This window comes from Panthera tigris, chromosome A3, assembly GCF_018350195.1.
Source record: "Panthera tigris isolate Pti1 chromosome A3, P.tigris_Pti1_mat1.1, whole genome shotgun sequence".
Taxonomy (NCBI): domain Eukaryota; kingdom Metazoa; phylum Chordata; class Mammalia; order Carnivora; family Felidae; genus Panthera; species Panthera tigris.
In genome coordinates, this window is record NC_056662.1 from 29,737,686 (window position 1) to 29,761,851 (window position 24,166).

Genomic DNA, 24,166 nt, shown 5'->3' on the forward strand with positions numbered 1-24,166 from the left:
CATGCGGGGCAGGGGCAGAGAGAGGCAGGCAGAGGATCTGACGCAGGCTCCACACTGACAGCAAAGAGTCCAATGTGGGGCTCAAACTCACGAACTGCGAGATCATGACCAGAGCCGAAGTCGGACACTTAACCGACTGAGCCATCCAGGTACCCCTCACAGACCTCCCTACTTCTGTCCCTGGCCCTGCCTGACCTGTCTTCAACACAGAAGCTAGAAGGATCGTGCTGACCCCACTGTGCTAAGCCACGGAGTGGCTTCATCCCACTCAGAGTCAAAGCCCAAGTCCTTACGGGGCGCCTGGGTGGGTCAGTTGGTTAAGTGTCCAACTTCGGCTCAGGTCATGATCTCGCAGCTCGTGAGTTTGAGCCCCACGTCAGGCTCTGTGCTGATGGCTCAGAGCCTGGAACCTGCTTCAGATTCTGTGTCTCCCTCTCTCTCTGCCCTTCCCCCACTCATGCTCTCTTTCTCAAAAATATTTAAAAAATTAAATTTAAATAAAATTAAAGAAAATAAAAAAGCGAAAGCCCTTACCTCAGCCCCCGCGGTGGTCTATGATCTGACTCCCACACTGCAAGGACTTTCTCCTCCTACTATTCCTTCCCTTACCTCAATCTAGCCATCCTGACCTCCTGGTTCTTCCCTGAACATGCCAGGCATATTTCCACCCTGGCATTCTCGGTCCCTTCCTGTGGTGCTCTTTTCCTCAGGTATCTGCCAGGCTTGCTTCCTTGTTCCCTTCAGGTCTCTGCTCAAATGGCATCTTATGAGAGAGGGATCTTCTGACTTCCTGCAGCCTATGTGACACAGCAACCTTCCTTTTGGCACCACCGGTCCCCACGAAATTCTTCCCTACAGCACTGAACATCAGCTACATTGTATTTTCTCATTTATTTGTTTTTAGTCTGTTTCTGCAATAATAATGTAAAGTGATTGAATGGTGTAATCTATGGTGCCTAAGCAGGATAGATGAAGGAACTGGATGTTCAATCATGGGTAGACCCATGGCCACTCCAAGAAGGGGCCTTCCCTCTTTACCTTGTAGAGAACATTTTCCCAGCCTATCACCAAAAGGTCAGTTCCTATAGAGGGAAGGGAAATCAGAAGGCATCCTTGCTGATCATATGGGCCTGGGTCCTAGACTGGGCCCTTGGGAAGCCAGTGATGGTGGCTGGGGGGAAAGGTATAGCCTGCCTGAGCCACTCCCTGAGTTTCTACAAATAATTCATCTGCAAAATGTCACTTGGCGTTATCCCAGACTGTAATATTCACATCCCAATCCCCAGGTCTGCCTCTGTCCTGACCAACTAGCAGTACTTCAATCAAGAACAGGGTGTGCCTGGTTTTAGAGCTTCCCCACAAGTGCCGGGTAGCCAGAGAGCTGTTAGAGTGAGCCCTCTGCTCCCCGGTTTCTCCCCCTGCCTGGGCACACGTGTGGATGTCCACATGGGGTTCCTTCTCCTGGTTCTGCAGTGTCTAGTTAGGCCTGGATGCAAGAGAGCACCCCACACTGCCTGCATTGCCAGGCGTTCTGCACCCTTGTTAAGTAGGACTGACTGATGCTTGCACACTGCCCCAAATCTCTTTGTGATCATGTTTACCAGATTTAACCCTCCTGGTTAAGTGCCCCAGCCTTGCTCCTAAGCATCAGTTTTCTCTCTCTTCTAAAAATAAGTTCCGGAAGCTTTTTATTTTCCATGTCTGGTATGAGCCTAGAGAATCCTTTCTGAGGGCAGAAAAGAACTGAAAGATTTACCAAATCCTGGTCATTTTGGTCATTTTAATATCCTGGGTTTTCCTTCAGAGAGGGTGGCTGGTAATTCCCAGGTTTTCAGAGCATTCCATTTAATGGAAAAAAGGCTGGAATGAAAACAGGCCCCAAAATCCTTGGTGGGAGCAGTGTTATCGAGGTGATGAATGTGGGCACTGCAGCCAGGAACTGCTGTGGCAAGACAGGAGGCCCTTGGTGTCTGTCACTCACTGTACTTGCTGTGGGGAGGAGGCGGCTAGGCTCTCCCTCCCTCCTCAGCCCTTGCCCTGTAATCATCCTGGCCAGGGCCTCCCAACAGGAGGAGGCAGGCTTTACTACGGAAGGAAGCACACTGCTCCAGCTACCAGAGCCTGAACTCGATCACTTTGGCTAATAAACTGCCTCAAATGCATGATGAAGGAAAAAAAAAACCAAAAAAACAAAAACAAACACACACAAAAACCCCTGGTTCTTCATGTCTGCCTCTTTCTTGTCAGTTCTCTCTTTATTAAAAATAAAAGCAAAACAAAGAAACAAAACAAAACCCCAGCAGGATTTTTACTTTCTTTATTCTGAAACAACATACCCCATTCAACTGTCCTTTGGCCTCTGTTTTATGTTTGCAATTTAAGCCTACAATTTGGGCATGTGTTTTAGATTAATAATTCAATTTTTGTTTTGAGAGAGACTTTAAATGTAGATAATTTAAAGAATAATTTTTTACAATATTCTGGAGTATAAACAAATATAATCTCTCAAATTCCTTAAAATTATTTTTTTTTAATTCAGATTTCTCCAGTTTTATGTGTGTGTCTGTCTGTAAGTTCTAGACAATTATATTACCTGCATAGGTTCCTGTATCTACCACCACCATCAAGACACTGAACAGTTCCACCACCACTTGGTTCCCTTGTGTTGTCTTTTTATGACCACATCCACCTTCTTCCTACCTCCCACTCCCATCCCTAAGTCCCGGCAACCACCAATCTGTCCTCTATTTCTAAAATTTTATCATTTCAAAAACATTAATTTTTAAAAGAACAATTAACAGTTCCAGTGGATGTCAAAGCTCAACACCACTGCCCCACTGCTGTAGAAAGTCAAATGGAACCAGGCCACTCTGGGGACAAAAGAAAACTGCCCTAGACCACAGTGTTCCCCCATGAACCCTATAAATGAAGATAAAAGCCATATCCAGGGACTATAAATCTCAATTTGAGAAACCTCTGGAGTCTCCCTTCACTGGCAACCTCAATACTGGGCATGAAGGTCCAGTCCCAAGGAGATGGTCATGCAAAAAGGAGGCAGCCATGAGTTCCCTGCTGAGCCTCAAGAGAACGGGCCTGGCCCATAAGAACCATGTCTTATCGAGAGCCATAGCATTTTGCTGGTATTTCCACTGAGTCCCTCAGGAAAGCTGAGATCCCTAGCATCCTGGGACTTCGACTGCGCAAAGGCTGGGTCTGAGAGTGGGCTGGCCATACACGGTCACTGCAGTCCAGCACAACCAGGGCAGCTGACACTTTTGCAGACCTGTACTGCCAGAGACAAGGAGTCAACGATGCTTTGTCAAGTGATGGAAGATGGAAATGCCCTCAGCTGCACAATGGCAAACTGCTGAATTTGACTCCAGGTCCACACTCCCAATGACTCTCAACTCTGGCAGGGACCAATCCATTCCTTTGACCATCAGAAGTGATGGAAAGCCAGAAGAAAACAAGTGGTTTCAAGCCTAGACTCTTGCTCTGTGGCTTTCATGACCTCAGCCCACAAACAGGACAAAAGGGCTGACAGAAGGGAAGGCCAGGGCAGGTGTGAGAACAAGGCCTGAAGAAGAGGAACGATGGCTTGGTGGAGTGCACAGTGCTGTCCACCTCCTGACTCAGGACCACCAGCCCAGCTTTTCTCCACTTCTCACCATCCATCCGCCCAGGAAACCCAACAGAGCTTTGGATCTGGGCCTGCTTTCTACTGGAAACAATTAGCCAATTGCAAACAGTAATTATTACGAGCACAAAAAACACAGCATAGCACAAAAGCGCTTTGTGAGAACTGCCAAAAGCTTCCGTATTACCAGCCATCATCAAGACCACAGACTATGTTTTCCCTGACCTGGCATGCTCTCTTCTGGGCCTGGGGGGTGGTGGGCCTACATAGGGCTCCTCCCTGGAAGGCCTTAGAACAAACAGGTCGAGGTAAACTCCTTTCAGCTAGGGTCACTGAAGCAGTGGTACTCACTCTGTCCAACCTATCCTCACAGGGAGCTTCCTGCCCAACTGGACTATTCATGCTCTCCACTGAGGGTCCCAGGAAAACCTCCTGGACCAGCCATCCTGGGAATGGTGGGGGTCGAGAATGCAGAGGATAGGGGCTGCCTCTGCAACTCCACACGAGGGAGGATTGAAACAGACAGCAAAGGAAGAGACCTCAGGGCCTTATCAAAGAATCTTGCCCAGAGAATTTCTTCCCTAATTCTCTACTGTGAGGATAGAGAATTTTGAGGATACCATCGTGCTGAAACCAAACTTAAAACTTGTGGGCAAGCTACAGCAGCTCTCTGGGCCACAAGATGGTAACCGGAGTCCTTGCTTGTCTGAGGCCTCTCTGGGTAGTGCAGACTCTGCTCATGCAAATGTGGAGGTCATTCTGTGTCCCAGGCTAGCCACACACAAAATACAACAGTAATGGCAAGGTCATCACCATTCCCATTGTCCCCAGAAGACTTCCAGTGCTCACCCTTGCAACACCACTAGCAGTCGAATCTTCTTGCGGATGTAGGCTGACTGGCGGGCAGAGCGGTTCTGCTGGGCCTCCAGGACACTGGAAAGGTATCTCTGGAAGTGGGCAGCATGAAAACATTCGGAGCTGTCCATGATTTGGCGGTATACCATCCACCTGGAAACGGCAAGTATAATCTCAGCATGGGGGCTGCCTGATGGCCTGGCCCCACAGACTCAGCCAGTGGATCCAAATGTGACCAGTACTTCCACAGACATTCTGCCCAGTGACCCCGCACAGGAGGCCTGGGGAGCTCCGTATCCTGAAACCACTATCACTGGAACTTTTGACAGGAAATGCCTTGCCACAGGGGAAAAGGTCAGGTAAGCACATGACCATTAATCAGACTTCAGAATTGAGAAAGACTCCTTATGACTGGGCAGTCATTTCCTGAAGGACCATCCGATAAAATGGCTTCAGTCTGGTGCTGAGTAAAATTTTTGCTAAGAAGTGAGCAGGGTGAAGAATTCAGACTATTTCTACAACAAAAGAAATGGAAATAAGGGAGGAACTGGCTAGCTACTTAGTACTTGTAAGAAGACCAATATTTCTGGAGCATCTCTGTAAAACTTGTCCAACCTCCCACATCTCCCTAAACTCCCAAACTTCTAGGTGATTTCCATCTTCTCCATCTTTTCCATCTTCCTTATGGCCTCCTGCAGGATGCCTTACTTCGAGGTAGACTGACTAGATATTAAATGCCTGTTCAGTTAGCCAAGGATGTTTAGTAATCTGCCAGCCATATGAAACTGATGGATGAACGATCTTCCCAATTTCCCCTAAGCCAACGTGTCCCAGATGCACTGGAACGGATGCAGTCCCCTTGTGGTCAGGGACGGATCACACCCACCAGCTCCCAAGTTCTAATCAGCCCGGTCCTGAGTTGCCTGTTAACCAGGCACACTCCCTGGCCTTTGCCTGTGCTAGTTCTGCTGCTACAGTGCTTGTCTCCAGATTTCCAAAGACTCACTCCTCCTCATCTTCTCCTCTCATCTCCTCTCATCTGCTCAAATGCCAGCTTCTCAGTGAGGTCTTCCCTGAGCACCCAATTTAAAACTGGGACCTCCCTCCCAGCTTGGCAATCCCTATACCCTTCTCTACTTTGTTATCTCTATGGCACTTTTCACTAGCTAATATACTACTTTCCTTGTCTGGTTAATTGTCTTCCTAAACTAGAATGTAAGGTCCACGAAGGCAGAGACATTTTTAGTCTTTTTTTTTCATTTGTCGCCCACACTTAGAACAATGTCTGGCATACAGGACGTGTTCAGTATAAATGTGTTAAATGAATGGACGGATGGCTCCTGTGCTAATACCAATCACACCAAAGGCCAGTACATGTTGAAGGTTTCCCAGTGCCTATGTGGGCCCAGGCATAGAATCCCTTTCCCCAAAGCAAAGGCAGCAGCCGTACTAACCTGCCATATTCCTTATGCAGAGTGACCAGGAAAGCACAGAGCTCACTAGCATGACAGCCTGGGAGGCCAGTTACAATGCTGATAGTCACCTACATGAAAGAAAAGTCACGTGAGTTTGTCATTCAACAGGGAGGCAGCGTTGTGTAACAGGTTAAGAGAAATGATTTCTGGAACCAGGTTCTGTGGGTTTGAACCTCAGCACCAGCACTCACCTAGGTATATGTCCTTGGGCTAATAACAGAACCTATCTTGCAGGTGGGTGTGATGATTAACTGAGTTAATATATGTAAAGTGTTTAGAACAGTGTGTGTGGGACATAGCAAACACCACGTAAAATGTAGTGTTACTAATATAATTTCTATGCAGCAGGCTTGACTAGATCAGTTAAAATACCATGGAAAACACTGGGCAGAAAGGAGGTCTGAGACAAAGTGCCACAGGCTAAACTGGTGTGGTAAGTAAGCTCAGCCAAGGAAGAGGAGTGGCATGGGGATGTTTCTGTCTGGCTGCCCAATCCACCCAAGCCAAATGGCCTGAGCTAAGGAAGCAAACAGAAGGTAGGAAGTACGTCTGAATCTTGACTAGGTGAAGAGCAGGTTGGACTCTCTTAGCCTTAACACACAACCAGATGAAAACAGGGCCCTCTGCAGGTATGTATTCTGAAGCAACTTAAAGGAATCCAGTGACAGAGAAGAGGTGGAGCAGGGGAGGAAAGGAACCATACACCTACTGAACAGTATCAATGTAAATTTTTAAAACAATTTTTTAATGTGTATTTATTTTTTGATATAGAGACACAGAGTGCAAGTGGGGGAGGGTCAGAGAGAGAGGGAGACACAGAATCCGAAGCAGGGTCCAGACTCCGACCTGCCAGCACAAAGCCCGACGTGGGGCCTGAACCCACAAACCACAAGATCATGACCTGAGCCGAAGTTGGATGCTTAACTGGCTGAGCCACCCAGGCACCCCTCGATGTAAATTTTTGTTTCACAAGACTCACTGGGATGGGCCTGGTCACAGATGAGTTAGATTAAAGCTTAGCTGGTGGCAGTTACCACTCTAGTTGGTCACATCAGCACAAAGATGGCTGTGGATCTCTCTTCTTTTGTGGGAATCAGAAGTTTTCCCTCCTCCCTTCCAACCAGGCTCCTACTCTATATCCCTTACTGTCCCCGTGGGCAGTATTCCATGCAACTTCTTGTTTATCCTCCTCCCTACCCTGGTCCTATTCCTCAGCGCCCAAGTCCCTGGCTCTCAAATCACAGCACATGTGCTTATAGCCAGACACCGTCTTACTTTAGGGCCAGTCCTATAGCACCCTTTTAATGAGTAGGCATTTTCATTTTAAACTCTTGCCTTAGGGAAAAACCAGGCTTCTAACTGCTTGGTACTCCTATTTTCTTTTGCAGGTGAGTGTCTTCTAGATTTATGTATAAATAAATGCCCTCTTGGAGTATATTATGACTTCTGGTTCCAGAGAAATGGTGGGAGGGGTCAAAAGGAGGGGCATGTGAGGTGGGAGTGGATTAAAATCCACTCTTGGGAAAACAGTGTTTATAAAGTATCACCTTACCCTAGTGATGCCAGCAAGGCCCAATAAGGCCCTTCCTCTTATTAAGCTCAATGTGTCACCCACTTCCAGGTAAGTCCTTGTCACAAACAGAAAAGGCTGATGGGATGAGAGCACTGAGCAAGAATCTGAAAGATGTGGAGAAGCCAGGGGAGGGCATGGCAAGGTGCTAGGGCTTTATGGCTGCTACAAGGCTTGGCTGGGGTCAGTACAGACACCTGTACACAGTCATTGTACAGAGTAGGTTTCCTGTATATCATTACATCAGTATCCTAGGAGGTGGAGAGTCTTACAAAAGGGACCCTGCTTCAGCTCTTTTTGTTAACTGACACAGAAGGTCAAAGGGCAGGCTATCAGGCTTATCTTCCTGTGAATTCCCAGCATATTTGCTGAGCTGCTGTACCTTGTCATTTTCTACTCGGTGAGAAGGGTTGATTTCAGCTTGCTGTAGCAGGACTGGGAGATGGGTCCTCATCACAGGCTCTCGACTAATGCTGCTGATGGCAAAATGCTGAAGAAACCTAGAAAAACGAAGACAATGCTAATGTTACCACTGCCAGCCTTGCCTGAATGTGCTCCTTCACATGAGAAACGCCTTATCTAACTGCTAAAAAAGAAACCTTAGGCAGATACTCTCTAGAGAATAAAACTATATGGTGTGTCACTACTACTGTTTACACTGATCCCTAAGAAGCTACAAAGAAAAAGCAGCTTAGATTTTTTTTTTTAATGCTTATTTATTTTTGAGACAGAGAGAGACAGAGCGCGAGTGGGGGAGGAGCAGAGAGAGAGACACAGAATCCGAAGCAGGCTCCAGGCTCTGAGCCGTCAGCACAGAGCACGATGTGGGGCTCGAACCCACAAACCGTGAGATCATGACCTGAGCCGAAGACGGACGCTTAACCGACTGAGCCACCCAGGCGCCCCTGGAAAAAGCAGCTTAGAAAGGACCAACGCTGAGGTCTCTGACATTTCAAAAGCCAGAACATGAAACATCTATAAACAGAAAACCAGAGCTCACCAGTCCAGCTCTGGGAGTTTGGCTGGGAGTAGCTTTAGAGGACTCCGTTTCTCCCCAGCAGAATGGCTCAGGACACTGAAGAGCTTCTGCGCACTGGAGTGTCTGGAATATCAAAAGCTCACAGATTAGAACTCCATCTCCCTATAGCACCACACTTTACATAACTTGATGCTTTCAAGCCAGAGTCTTGTGACAGAGTCAACACTTCCAAAATAAGCATCTCAATGACTTAAACACAGTGCGGTATTAGTGTGTGACAACTGGTGTACCCAGAGAGGAAGGCTTGCCTGAAACCCTTGGTAATATTACAGGTTTCTGATTCTTGGTGGATTTCATCTCTCTTGACTTCTGTTTCCCCAAGGGCACTGGCTACCTGCAAGTGGCAGCACTGAAATGACTGTGCTGGCCCTTTCAGAAGCCAAGACCCCTGTGTTACATAACGTAAGTCGTCCTGCAGAGAGAGCAGACACACACAGCTTAGGGAAACAAGCATAAACACTGAAGGCAGCCACTTACAATCTCTTTTGTTCCACAGATAATCCATCTTCCTGGATCACTTTTAAAGACAGCCCTGAGTTAGCCTGCTGTTGCCAGGGGGAGAAGACCTAAACAAAACAGAATTTGAGCAAAGAACACTTTAAACCCAACAACAGGATATGGAATCCACATGGGGATTTGATGGTTGTTGAAAATCTAGACTGTCAGGACAGAGAAAAACCATCATAACAAACAAGTTTGTTTCAAAAATAGACGCCTGAAGCAATTTTGTTCTGTATTTTTCAAAACTAGAATTTCTTTCTGGGTTCCTCTCCCAGGGATTCTGTTCCTTCAGAAGCCAGGAAGCACGGAGGAAGGTGTCAGGTAACACTGTTCTGGCAGCACAGGCATGTTCTTCCCTGGTGATGGGGCCAGACAGAAGGAGCAGTTCAAGCAAGTCCTGTTTAGGGGCACAGAGATAGCTGAGAAGAATCTGAAGTGCTATCTCTATGTCCCTGGATTGAAAGGACAAGCACAAGGAGGTAGGAAAGATGAGCAGGCAGTAAGAGTAAGACATAGACTAGCCTGCGATGCCACTCTGCAACCAGGCCAACCCTTCTCTCTTCCATGTTCTGTCAATCTGTCCTGAGAGAGGGACACTGTCCCCTTATAAGCTGCTGCAATCAGACCTTTCCGAGCATTTCCACCAGTCATGAGGCTGGCCATGTGTTTAACTTTGGCTACAGCATGGTCTCTAAGTGGGTTGTGTAATTCTTGGTAAGCTCTCTCACTCATGCAACCTGTACTGAGTGCCTATAACATGCAGACTGTCAGGTGGGACCATTCACAAGGGCAGGGCTTGTGAACCTTGGGCAGAGACTGGGGAGGGCTAGAGAGCTCTTATCCAATAGGTATGGCCCAACAATTCAATAAAGTAGCTAAAAGAAAAATGACTCTAATTAGGATTTAAAGGGACAAAGAAGATTTATCTTAGCAGCTAAAAAGCTTTTTGTTTGGTTCTTTTAGGTTCTCATCTCCCAATGGCAAAAGCACTATTCCAGGACCCACAGGGATTAGAAGCAGCCACTTCCACCATCCCAGCTCTGCCTCTCATCACCTCACTGTTAGCCCTGTGATGTGGCCTTATCATGTAAACTCCTAAGGAAAAGAAAAGTATTTGTTTTGCTGACTAATGATTGCTGTTACCTCTGAGTAAAATGCTTGGTATATCTTTGATCTGGGGAAAAGGGCAATCATCAGAAAATTGCTTGATCCATGGAAATGAACTGGGAGATGAGGAAGCAGAGAACTTTTGAACTCTATCAGAAGGGCAGCAACAACACTGGTGGAATCCTAAAGAGAAAAAAAAGGGAGCATCAGTGAGAAAAGCCATTTGCATAACACTAGTCCTCATGATTACTGTCAGAACACATATAATGAATTTCACTGCAATTATTTTCACATTATGTGATATACTAGGGTTCAATTATGGATGGCTGGAATTATGGAATTATGGTATTGGCTTTCCAATACCCAGTTATGGGAGATACAGGAAGTACAAGGGTCTTTTCTCCTAAACTGAAAACGTCACCTCAAAACTCTTTCTATGGTATTAATCCCTTATCAGATTTACAATCTTTTTTTTTTTTTTTTAACGTTTTATTTATTTTTGAGACAGAGAGAGACAGAGCATGAACAGGGGAGGGGCAGAGAGAGAGGGAGACACAGAATCGGAAGCAGGCTCCAGGCTCTGAGCCATCAGCCCAGAGCCTGATGCGGGGCTCGAACTCACAGACCGCGAGATTGTGACCTGAGCCGAAGTCGGACGCTTAACCGACTGAGCCACCCAGGCGCCCCTACAATCTTTTTAAAAACAATCTCTATACTTAATGTGGGGCTCAAACTTACGACCCCAATATCAAGAGTTGCATGCTCTACCAACTGAGCCAGCCAGGCACCCCACAATTTGTAAATATTTTCTCTCATTTTGTGGGTTGTTTTCACTTTCTTGCACTTGTACTTTGATGCACAGAAGTTTTCAATTTTGATGAAGTCCAATTTATATATTTTTTCATTTGTTGTCTGGGCTTTTGGTGTCATATTCAAGAAATCACTGCTTACTCTAAGGTCAGTCAAGAGGATTTTGCTCCTGTGTTTTATACTCAGAGTTTAGTAGTTTGGGCTCTTCATTTAGGTCTGTGCTCCATTTTGGTTGATTTTTGTATATGGCATAAAGTAAGGATCTAACTTCATTCTTTTGCATGTGGATATCTAATTTTCCCAGCACCATTTGTTGAAAAGACTGTCCCTCCCCACTGAATGGTCTTGGCACCCTTGTCAAAACTCATTTGACCATATATGCAAAAGTTTATTTCTGGGCTATTTTATTCTATTGGTCTGACCTTATGCTAATACCATACGGTTGTTTGATTACTGTAGCTTTGTAGTAAGTACTGAACTCAGGAAGTGTGAGTCCTTCAACTTTGCTCTTTTCAAGATTATTTTGGTTGTTTGGGCATACCTTGAGGCTCCATATGAATTTCAGGGTGGGTTTTTCTATTTCTGCAAAAAATGCCATTGAATTTTGATAGGGACTGCACTGACTCTGTAGATCACTTTAGGTAGAATTGTGGTCTTAATAATGTTAAGTCTTCCCATGAACATGGGATGTCTTTCCATTTATTTAGAACTTCTTTAATTTCAGCAATGCATTGTAGTTTTCAGCATATAAGTCTCCACCTCTTTGGGTAAATTTATTCTTAAGTATTTTATTTCATTCTTTTTGGTGTTATTGTAAATGGAATTGTTTTTTTACTAACTTTTTCAGACTGGTCATTACCAGGGTATACAAATACAACTGATTTTTTGGTGTCAATTTTGTATCCTGCAACTTTGATGAATTCATTTATTAATTCTAACAGGTTTTCTGTGTGAATCTTTAGTGTTTTCTACATATAAGATCATTCCATCTGTGAAGAGAGATAATTTTACTTCTTCCTTTCCAATTTAAATGCCTTGTAATTCTTTTTCTTGCCTAACCACTCTAGCTAGAACTTCCAATACTATATTGAATAGAAGTGGCAAAAATGAGCATTCTTGTCTTGGTCCTGATCTTAGGGAAAAGCTTCTTTAAAAAATTATTTTCATTATAAAAATAACATGTTCACTAATTAAAATTTTGAAAAAATATAAAAATAGAAAGAGAAATTAAAAAAAAAATCAATCCAAAGTTCCATAGTCTAAACCCAACCACATCTAACATCTTACTAATTTTCCTTCTAGTCTTTTTTCCTATTCATTTACTGACTTGCCTTTTTCAGGCAGTGCAAAATTGTATCTATCTTTCTAATTCCATATCTTGCTTTTATTTTATTTTACTTTACTTTACTTTATTTTATTTTATTTTATTTTTTGAAGATTTTATCTTTAAGGTTACCTGGGTAGCTCAGTCGGTTAAGAGTCTGACTCTTGATTTCAGCTCAGGTTATGATCTCATGGTTCATGAGTTTGAGCCCCAAGTCAGGCTCCATGCTGACAGCCTCTCCTGTGCATGTGCACTCTCTCTCAAAATAAATAAACTTTAAAAAAAAAAAAAAAAAAAGGAGAGAACGAGAGAGAGAGAGAGAGAGAGAAGTAATCTTTACACCCAACATGGGGCTCAATTTACAATCCAGAGATCAAGAGGCACATATTGGACTGACTGAGCCAGCCAGGCACCCCCCAGGACCCTGCTTTTAAAACTTCATTTACCATCAGCACCTGCCAAGTTGCTACAAACTATCTGTGAATATTTTCAAAGATTGCATCCCACTATCCTCTAAAGCCACCCCTATGGCTGGACATTCATATTACTTACTGCATTTCTCCTTGCCAATAGAACCTTTTATTTATTCTTTGCCAATATACTGTTTTTACATGGTAGTGTGAGGCTGTTTCTGATGTACTTCCATGTATCTGCTAACTAACTTCATGTTAATAAAGACAGAACTATTAATAGAAAATAATTTGTTCTAATCACCAAAAACATTTTATCCAGTTTACTTTTTTACTTTTTAGTAAATTCTCTCCTTGAGACTTTCTAGAGTTTCAAATTATAAATTAGTCTGATAAATTTTATGTTACATCCAAATAATGAAATACCATTCGGCAATAAAGCAATAAGAAGGAACAGACTATTGATACAAACATGGGTGAATCTAAAAATCATTATGCTGAATGAAAAATGCCAGACTCAAAAGGGTACAGAATGTATGATGTCCATTTATGTAACATTTTGTTTTATTTTATTTTATTTTATTTTATTTTATTTTATTTTATTTGCTTACTTTGAGAGGGAAAGTGAGTGTGTGTGCACACATGCAGGGGAGGGGCAAAGAGAGAGGGAGACAGAGAATTCCAAGCAGGCTCCACACTCGGTGCAGAGCCCAATGTAAGGCTTGATCCCACAACTGTGAGATCATGACCTGAGCCGATACAAAGAGTCAGATGCTTAACTGATTAAGCCATCCAGGAGCCCATATTAGAACTGCAAACTGATCTACGGTGACAGAAAGCTAATTGGTAGTTGCCTGAAGCCAGAAGTAGAGGAAAAGATGAACTGCAAAAGAGCATTAAAAAAGTTTAGGGGTGATGGAAGTCATCTGTATCTTGACTGTGATAGTGGTTTCACAAGTATATACATTTATCAAAACTTTAAATGGATATAGTTAACTGTATTTAAAGTATACTTCAATAAATTAAATTATTGGCAATCCTGCCCCATGGTGGAGGAACAGGGACAGGGAGTTATTTGGTTTTCACCTCAGAAGTGTGAGTATCCTTCTGAACATCAAAGCCATGGACTGGTAAAACACCTACCCCATCATAGAATAAAATGGAATTCATGTGATCCTTGGAAAGGACGATACTTCCGTGATGACGGTGAGAAAACAGAAGACCACTAGAGAAGAAATGCACTTTCCCTGGAAGGAAAAAAGAGCTGGTCAGAGCTGGAGGGTTGGATCTTGGGGGCTAGATCCCAATGTCCTCACAGGTACCAGGGCAAACCACAGTGGTAACTAGAGACTAGTATCTGTAATGCTTAAGTTACACAATTTTTCTTAAATGTTTTTATTTATTTATTTAATTTTTGAGAGAGTGAGAGCACGAGCCAGGGAGGGGCAGAGAGAGATGGAGGACAGAGGACCTGAAATGGGCTCCGTGCTGATAGCAGAGAGCCCAATTCAGGGCTCAAACTCACGAACTGTAAGATCATGACCTGAGCTGAAGTTGGACGCTTAACGGACTGAGCCACCCAGCACCCCAAGTTACATGATTTTTATGCTGAGCCCCGTGCTCTGGGGAAGCTGATGTACACTCCTAGAGCTTCAGAGAGAAATGAGGCATCACAGTCTTTGTACACAAATTAGAAAAAACACGTAAGTTATCAGCTGATGGGGAGAGGCAAAATTCACAGTCACTTGTGGGTGTCTTCTACGGGAACACACTGAAAAAGACTTTGGGGTATGTTTGTTCTACCGCTGAGTTTATAAACTCTGCTTCCTCCTATTTTGGCAGAAGGTGGCTTGGCTCTAAAGAGACCACATCCCTCACTTAAGGCCCAACAAGAGCAGTAGAGTCTCAGCTGAAGGACAGTAAAGGGAGCCTAAGGGTCCCTGTGGCCAGCAAAGGAATATTTGAGTTAGGCAATAAGGGGATTCTATATACACCAGAGACCTGTTGTTCTATATTCACAAAAGATGGGTGGGATGTAGACACTAGATGTGGTTTCTTCAGTTCCGAGGATTCAGGTCTGAGGAGAACTGTTGTTTTCTGGGTGGTCAAGGTCATACAGAATCGCTCACTATGGGCCCTAGGGGGCAGACCAAGAAAGGATGGAGAGCTAAGATGACAAGTGTTAAGGCTGGGTTTGGAAACTGAGATGAAGCACCCAGAGCACCCATAAGACCACAGAGGGCAGAAGACAAAGAAGAGGGACTGATTCCTTGAGCTGTAGCTCTAGGAATGCAGCCCCAAAGCTTGAGATTGTAATGACAAGAAGAACAAAGGCAAAGGTGAGGAATTTTGGAGACTTCAAGTTTTCCTGAGGAGGTGCGGTTTCAGGAGGCAGAAGGCCTGAGTAAGTGTGCTGGAGTGTGCATGTTAATGGGGCATGAAAAGAAATAGGGCAGGTAGAGGCAGCTTTTAGGTACAAGAGGAAGGTTTGGAGGCTGAATACCAACAGACAAACTAGATGGTCAGTTAGAGGGAAATAGTGCTAACCTTAGCATCTGGGGCAGCAGCAGCTGCCCAGTTTAAAGCATCCAGGTTCAAGGCCTATAAGCCTCACAACCTCTAACAAGTAGAGCCTGACCTCTTTTGCACATAGGCTTGCCCTATAGGCTTCTTGAATAGAAGCCACCCACCACCCAGCTTCATCCTGTATCAGTGCCAAGGTTCTTCACGGCTGCTCCCAGACCATTCCCTTCCATGATGGCACAATATTTTCATTCCCTCAGACACAGAAGCCCTTTCTTCCCTTCAATGCTCACAATGACTACCCTCCTAATCATGCCACATGTTTCAAACAACCAAGACTTCCATCCCTTCTTAGAGATCCAGGGGATGACCCACACCCCATTCTGGACTCACTACTCCTCAATCCCAATGCCACAGCAGTAAAACAGAACCCAGAACATCTTAACCTCTGAAATCTTCAGCTCCAGAACCTACTCTTGGAGTGCAACATCCTATCATCCTTTTTGCTATCTCACTTCCCAAATCTTATCCTCTGATGTCACTGAGCCTTTGAAACCTCAGGCCCCCAGTTTTCCCCTACTGCTCAGAAGTTTCTGACTTTCCTCTCACCCACATCTAGGGCAGATCTTCCAGGACAGGGCATACTTTAACTTCTGTTTTCTTAGGGAAGGGGATGGGAACAGATTCTGCTCAGTATTTACTAATTACACTAACTGCACCAAGCACGTCATACACATTATAGTTTTCCATCTTCCCAACAAATTTAACAAGTAATCTTCTTCTTACAGGACTGATGGGGAGACACAAGCTTAGAGAAGTTTCTCCCCAAAGTGACAGAACTATGTGCAGTGCAGCCAAGGCACTGTGGCACCTGGGCCCCTCTGGTTCTTACCCGGCTTCTCCCCACTTGGCTCTCTCCAAATGGCTCCCTACGGCTGATCTGACGATGTGCTCTCTCTGCTTCTTAGCCTCAAGAGGCCCACAGCGCTGCTGCAGTCCTTCCTCTGCTCTCTCAGCTCCTCTAGTAGCTCCCCCAAGTCCCAGCCGAGATTTTCAGCACTCTCCTCATGTCATGACCTCACTGATTCTAGCCACAAGATAACTCTACCTACTGTTTACAGAGAAAAGAGAGGTCAACAGGTATTAGGTTAAGAACTGCTCCCCTACTACTGCTTAGTATCGGTACCCTTCCAGGTTCTGGGCTCACCCTCCACCTGTGTAGCTCCAACAAGACGCTTCTCAGAAGCAAGAACAGTGCCACTCAAAGGCCTCCTAGACAAATCTCAACATCCTTCCAAAGCTTCCAGAAAAGAGCACAGATGTGAGAGGTCATCTCCAGTATTTCCTTTCTCTCTAGACTCAAGCTTGAAATAAAACGGAAAAGACGAAGACAGAAATTCATAAGGCAGTGTTGGAAAAGCACTCATTTTGGGGCCTGGCCCAGGGCAAGAACACAGTAAACAGAAACTGATTTTAGTACTGGCGCAAAGAGACTGCCCTGTGTCGCAGCGACCCCTCGGCCTGGCTCTGGGAGCAGTAACTTTCATTATCCTGAGAGCACACATGAAATGTGACTCACTGGGTGGCCCAGTGCCTGTTACCTGGTCTCTGGATCCTAATCCACATAAAGTAAAGACACTTCCAGTATCTTCTCTGGACTCATGACTGTCAGACTTCAGTCTGAAGGGAAATGCCTTTGTAGGGGTTTCTCAGTGACCATGGGAGCCAACTCCTGATGAGATCTCCTTGGCTCCTTGTCTCATCCCCAGTGCCCTTACTGAATGGCCTCTCTCATTCCTTCTCCATTCTGTGAGTCTAAAAACCCAAAGTAAGAGCAAGTTCCCCTTCACTACCCAAGAAGCAGCAGGGGACTGAGGCCTGGGTCTGTCTTTCATTGACCTCTGTATCACCAGGAGTCCAACAGAAGGATGAGCCCTCAGGCAAACAAGACACCAAGTGCCAATGAAGAATTTGGCTTTTCCTCCTTTAGAAAACTGGCTGTACAAAGAAAACTCCTCCAGTGGTCCAGCCTGTGTGAAGAGGGAACATCTATCACTGCTGAGGAACTATGATACAATGGCTGGATAATTTTCATTCTGTGTGAAAGTGTGTGAAATGTACACGTATGGTTTAAAGAAAATCAGTAACAACAAAATCTCAACGCCTGTACACTCACCACTCAGACTAAGAAATCCAGCATTGCTAGTACCTTTGAGGCCTTCCAAATGTCCTTTCTCAATGGCTCTCTCTCTTCTACCCAGAGGGAACCAACACCCCGAATTCCATATAATTTTACTGTATTTCAGTGTATCTATAAACTATTCATTATTTGGTCTCATCTGTTTTGCTTTCATATAAATAGAATTTTACTTTTTTTATTAAAATTTTTTTAAATGTTTATTTTTAAGAGAGAGAGAGAGCAAGTGAGTGTGGGGGAGGGGCAGAGAGAGGGAGACAGAAGATATGAAGCAGGCTCCACACTGACAGCAGAGAGCCTGATGTGGGGCTCGAACTCATGAACCGTGAGATCTTGACCTGAGCCAAAGTCGAACGCTTAACCAACTGAGCCACCCAGGTGCCCCTTTATAAATAGAATTTTAATAAATTTGTCCTTCTGTGATTTGCTTACTACTCTCAACATCTGTTCCTGAGTCATCTATGCTGTAGGTAATATGCAGGTATATAATCCATTCACGTTAAGTGCTGCAGAGGACATTCTCTCTATGGCATCCCTGGCTAGCTTCATGTGGACACAAGGGAACACACAAGAGGGTTCAGAATGAAGTCAGCAGATTAGCAGTTGCCCACTGCCTAGGTCTTCCCAGCATAGGAGGGTGGGACTCAGCATGGGAACCAGAGTTCTCAGGATGTGTCCACTGCCCCATGTGCCGATGGGACTGGAGTCCCTGTGCCTCAATGCTGAACAATCTCTGCCCAGTAGAAAAAAACACTCCGCGTTCTTTAAAGCCCTACAGGGACAATGAAGGAGCTGCCTGAGAGCCAACCATTCACTGAAGCCTGTAGGAAATAGTAAATACGTACAGTCAACTGATATTCAACAAAGGTACACAGACAGATCGAGGAAAAAGGAGTCTTTTCAATAAATGGTACTGGAAAAACTGGATATTCCTATGTAAAACAATGAACATCAACCCATACCTTGAATGAGACTTTCTGCCCATTCCCACCAGCCACAGCAGAAAGCCTCGTATTTCACAGGGATGTCTGGTAGAGTACTCAGAAGGCCTCTGCCTCAGCAGTGGGGTAAAATTAGCCCTAAATTAAATGTTGTTCTGCCACCTGGCTAACAAAGTTTAAAAGCAAGGCCAGATAAGACTAGAAGAAAGTATATTAAAAAAATTATTATAGGGGCTGGGTGGCTTGGCTGGTTAAGCTCCTGACTTTGGATCAGGTCATGATCTCACAGTCTGTGAATTTAAGCCCTACACCGGGCTCTCTGTTGACAGCTCAGAGCCTGAAGCCTGCTTCAGATTCTGTGTCTCCTTGTCTCTCCGCCCCTCCGCTGCTCATGCTCTGTCTCTCTCTCTCTCTCTCTCTCTCTCTCTCTCTCTCTCTCTCTCAAAAAATAAACATTAAAAAAATTAATATAACGGTATCCTATATGTTGAAGAAGCTAGAAGACTGAACCATGTTAACTTGAGATATGAAAAGATGTAAAAAATATCTCAAACTTCTAGAGATGAAAAATACAATGTCTGAGAAGAAAAATACACTAAATGAGATTAATGACATTAGATAGTTGTCAAAGTTTAGCTAAGCTACTCCAGGATATTGCTGCCTACGTATACATTTTGTTTGGCCAAGAGGCCTGGGGGAAAAGGGGCTTAAAATCAGGCAAGCCCTATGTAGCAGCCCGTAGAGTCACAAGAGGATGTAAGTTCCTGACATGACTTCCCCAACAGCTCTTGTTATTAAGTCTCCCCTGGGGGCGCCTGGGTGGCTCAGTCACTGGGCATCCGACTTCAGCTCAGGTCACGATCTCACGCTCCGTGAGTTCGAGCCCTGCATCGGGCTCTGGGCTGATGGCTCAGAGCCTGGAGACTGCTTCCGATTCTGCGTCTCCCTCTCTCTCTGCCCCTCCCCCGTTCATGCTCTGTCTCTCTCTGTCTGAAAAATAAATAAAACGTTTAAAAAAAAAAAAAAAAGTCTTCCCTGCCTTCTAGGGCTATCCCCTTGTGCTTACCAAAACCCTGCTTTCTTGGTTTGAATTAACCAATCTGGACTTAGCCTGGGAACCCCAAAGCACTCTGCCCTAATAAAGGCATGTGTCCCAGGTCTTGCCTCTCCGTCTGCACTCTGCTTTGTCCTTCCTATGTGCCCTTGGAGGCATAAGGTATGCCATTGCGTGTACTTCCTTCAAGATTTGTGAGTAATAAACTTCTCTATTTCAATTTCTTTCATGGTCTTTTGTTGAACTTGGCTCACCCTTCGGTACTCCGTGCTTCACTTAACAAATGTTAATTTAATAAACTCAACAGTGCAGGAAAGAAGGTTAGTAAATTAGAATACATACAAATAGAAACTATGCATAATGAAACACAAAGAGAAAAAAGACTGAAAATAATTGTACAGAGCAATAGGGGCCTGTGGGGCAACTCCAGGCAGCAAAGATATGCAACTTGACCCCGAGAATAGGAGGTGACAAAAAAAAAAAAAAAAAAAAAAAAAAAAAAAAAAAGCCAAAAAACCCCTCCCGATTTGAGGAAAACTAAATCCATCCAATCAAGACATAAAATGATTTCCAAGCACAAGGAAGATGGAAAAAAAAAAACAACACATGAAATCACATAAAAATAAAATTGCTTAAAATCTGTGATAAAAAGAAAGACTTTCTAAAGCCGCTGGAGTGAAAAATAGATAACTTCTATAAAAGGAACAAAGATAAGAGGTGGATTTCTGGTCAGGAACGATGCAAGTGAGAAGACAGTGAAGTGGAGCAGCACCTTTCCAGAAAGAAGGAAACTGTTAGGGTACCTGGCTGACTCAGTCAGTAGAGCATGCGACTCGATCTGGGGGCTCGTGAGTTCAAGTCCCATGTTGGGCAGAGAAACAGAGAGGGAAAGAAACCGGACTAATTGCTAAGACAACTTTTTAAGGACTCTATTAATGGACCAAAGTTGTATAACAAAACTGAGAAGCATCTATTTGAGAAATTCTACTGAAGTTTGGTGAGAACAGGAGAAATCTGTGGTGTTTCAGCCAGGGGCTATTCACACTGATGTGGAGAATAAAGGCAAAAGAAAAAAAGTAAACTTCTTTATAACTTACAACCCAGTGACAGGTACTAGAGACAGGCAGAGTAACCTTCCCCAAGGAGCTTAGCTGCCTCGATGTTAATACTTTGCTAAAGGCAAAAGGCAACCTTAGCTTGACATTAGCCAGACCTCTATGATCCTGTAAAAAATCCCTTTGGAAACTTCCTTTATGTCTACCTTCCTCCAAGATATATGTTTAACAATCATCCTCCAAACATATGGCCCACTGATATATACCTAAAGGGTTTCATGACTAAGGTTTTACTAGACAGTAGTAAATGACCTTATCCTAACAACAGCTAGCCCCTCAAGGTCCTGGAATTCTTGCTTCCAAATTCCTTAAAGACTTACTTTTATCCCTACCTCCCTCCCAACTCGAAAGTATATAATCAGCCACTCCTCACAACCCCAAGGCAGCTCTTTCTGCCGCAGGTCCTGTCCCCGTGCTTTAATAAAACCACCTTTTTGCACTGAAGATGCCTCAAGAATTCTTTCTTGACCACTGACTTCCAAGCCCCAACATTCCACATCAACATGACCTCCCCCCTAGTTCCGTGGTGCAGAGAAATCTTATGAGGCAAACCATAGAAAATTCTACAGCTAGGTAAGTTAAAAAACAATAGCAATCAAAGTGGCAAACATTCAAGAAATGCCAACATACCAACCAGCCAGAATGTAACAGGAAAGTCAGGGGCCTGAGACAACATATATCAATGATTATACAGCAAGGAAGCTGTGTTTTAAGGCATCTTCCGGGTGCCATGTGCACCAGGATACAGGTATAAGAAGGCTCATGACAGGACTGTCTGCAATAGCAAAAAACCATAACCTCAAAAACCATCAACAGTCAAAGAATAAACAGCACATTTTCATATAAAAGAATCCTATGGAGCCATGAAAGTAAATGAACTATATGGCTACCCATAATAATCTGGGGGGTCTCAGGAATAGAATAGTGAGGAGAAAAAAAAAAAAAAAGCAAGTCCCAGAAGAATACACAGTGTGTGATTATATATGTTACACTCAAAAACAAGACTTTGTTTAGGGATATAGGCATATGTGGTAAAACCCTAAGCAGGCTCCTGAGGATTACGAGCTGGGCACCCTGAGGGTGGGGAAGAGAAGGACACATGAAGGACATAAATGAACAGGAAGCTGCTATGATGCAGAAGTCACTAACTGGGGAAGGAAAAAGGTTCTAAAGCTGGAAGCATTTCAAAGTAAAGAAAGTACTATTCTTGTCTATATGTAGTTCGAAATGCCAACCCTGGACTGAGAATCAGAAGACCTGGTCCAGATTTTAGAAAAACACTGTGAGGGCCGCCTGGGTGGCTGGGGGTTAAGCGTCTAACTCTTGGGTTCAGCTCAGCTCTGTGCTGACAGCACAGAGAATGCTTGTGATTCTCTCTCCCTCTCTCTGACCCTCCCCCGCTCGATCTCTCTCTCAAAATAAATAAAATAAAAACTTTTAAAAAAAGGAAAGAAAAGAAACAAAAAAAGACCGACCTAGTTCACCTTCCAGAGCTACCTGAACTTGCAGTTGTAACCTCAGTCAAGTTTTCACTTATGGGATTCAGGACAAGAAGCTCAATTAAGACAATGCATGCTGAAGAGCGTTTTAAATTTATTTTTATTTATTTATGGTTTTATTTATATTCAAGTTAGTTAGCATATGGTGCAACAATGATTTCAGGAGTAGATTCCTTGATGCCCCTTACCCGTTTAGACCATCCCCCCTCCCACATGAAGAGCTTTTTAAATGCCTTTGGGGAATGGGAACAGATAAATTTCAAGCTCATCATAGTCTCAAGGAGAGAGAGACTCACCAAGACCCTAATGACACCGAAGCTTCAGAACCCCTCACCTGCCCAAGCCCCCTTCCAAGGCCCGAGAAGAGCCCTACATGTTTTGTGTTCTCTTTCCTTGAGAGCCCTAAGTGGTACAAACTCGAAGCCCCACTTGACCTGAGCTCCAAAGTGGCAAAAAGCTTAACAGATAGCTAGAGGAGATTCCTGTTTAAATTCTCTGCTCCTATTTAATTTTTCTGCCTCAGAAAATCACCTAATTCAAACTACATTTCCCTCTGAAACTAAGAGTGCACTCTCAAAAGAGTGTGACTAATAGGGCTCCAGAAATCCCTGGCTGTGCCCTTTATATGGAAACCTCAGGACACACTGAATCTTGCAGGAAAACTCAATACAATTTAAAATTATTTTTCTAACGAGGCCCTTTGCTAAGAAGGTGCAAACTAATTTTGGCAAACATCCTTGATAAATATTGTAACTGGCTCAACTATGACAGAGCACAACCACCTCTGTGTTGCCTCTACAACTTGCTTCTGAAACACTATGCAATCTTGCCCCAAGGCTAGTGGCACTGTGACGCACCCGCTGCCCTCAACAAGGGTTCCTAACACCGGTCTTCTGCACCAAGATCTAGATAGGCAGAAGTGCAACCAGGGGCTGTAGTACAGTCATGACAGCAAATGCTATTACTTACTACCCCCAGCATTTTGTGGAACACCAAAACTCCTTGTGCTTTGTCTCCTCCGTGAACGGAGAAGCAGAAGCTGAGCCAGTAATCTGAGAACAGAGAGAGGAATTTGCCACTGGACAAAATATTTTCAAGGAGAAAAAATTATCCAGAAAGGGGATTTGCATAGTAGAGGTTGAGAAATTTGTGGAGTAAGTCACAACTCTTCCTCTACAAAATGACTGTATCAACCAGAGAAAGAATAGGACTAAGAAAATGTTATTTTGGGGAAACCAAAAAGGAGCATGGAATGAATCCCCAAGAAATCCATGCAAAACCAACAAGGTTCTTGAGAATCTTGGGTCAGCAGAAAATACTGCCAGCTTGGACTGAAAGGGACAGAGAGAGTGTAAATCAAAAGAGATTACTGGATTCTCAAAATTCTACTGGCAAGAAGCAGGCTGATAAAACTCAGCTACAAAGTGCCACCTTTATGAAAAAAGGAAGGATGACCAAGGTGTAGCCACAAGCCCAGAGGGGAACACTAAGGGTTTAGTTGAAACCAAGAGCCAAGGTGGCAGAGATCAGAGCTATGGAGGACTATTCTCAGGCCTTGAAACCTAATCCAGACTCTGGAGTTTGCCCAGCTGCATTTCAAAGCTACCTTGGGCTGATGACTCCTTTTTATTTTCTATTTCCCCCATTTTTGAAGCTGAATGTCTGTAACTGTTATCCTATACCAGTGCCACCTTGGGTGTTGGGAAGGCAGAGGCAGATAACTGGTCTGTTTAGTTCGACAGGGCCACAGCTGGAGAGGACTTGTGTTCAGTTATACTTACTGGATTACATGCCAGAGCTTATCTACACCTGATTTACATGATCTTGATGAGGAGATTTTGGATTTGTGAGCTGGTGAGATTTAGGACTTTGAACTATTACCATAATGAAATGAGGCCCTTGGTAAGGGGTGATTGTATTTTGCACGTGGGAGGGATGAATGGGGGGCCAGAGGTAGACTGTGGCTCCCGTGACCTTCATCTCCTGATGTTATGCCTGTGTTCATGTAACATTATATGGCAAAAGAGAAAATATCTGAGTGGGCTTCTAATCACAACAAGCTCTTTAAAAGCAGTTTTCTCTGGCTGGTATAGAAAGGGAATTTATACA

General features: G+C 44.2%; 1 protein-coding gene across 3 annotated transcripts in view; it reads right to left on the minus strand.

Moving 5' to 3' along the window:
• DNAAF9 (dynein axonemal assembly factor 9) overlaps window positions 1-24,166 on the minus strand; it is a 127,892-nt gene that overhangs the window by 34,220 nt on the left and 69,506 nt on the right. For all 3 annotated transcript variants that reach the window (XM_042980827.1, XM_042980828.1, XM_042980826.1), the window contains exons 21-27: window positions 13,872-13,975; window positions 10,221-10,367; window positions 9,054-9,142; window positions 8,538-8,639; window positions 7,920-8,037; window positions 5,947-6,035; window positions 4,487-4,645 (exon numbers count right to left, since the gene is read on the minus strand). In XM_042980827.1, coding sequence (XP_042836761.1) covers window positions 4,487-4,645; window positions 5,947-6,035; window positions 7,920-8,037; window positions 8,538-8,639; window positions 9,054-9,142; window positions 10,221-10,367; window positions 13,872-13,975 — 808 coding nt within the window. The remainder of the gene's footprint in view (window positions 1-4,486; window positions 4,646-5,946; window positions 6,036-7,919; window positions 8,038-8,537; window positions 8,640-9,053; window positions 9,143-10,220; window positions 10,368-13,871; window positions 13,976-24,166) is intronic.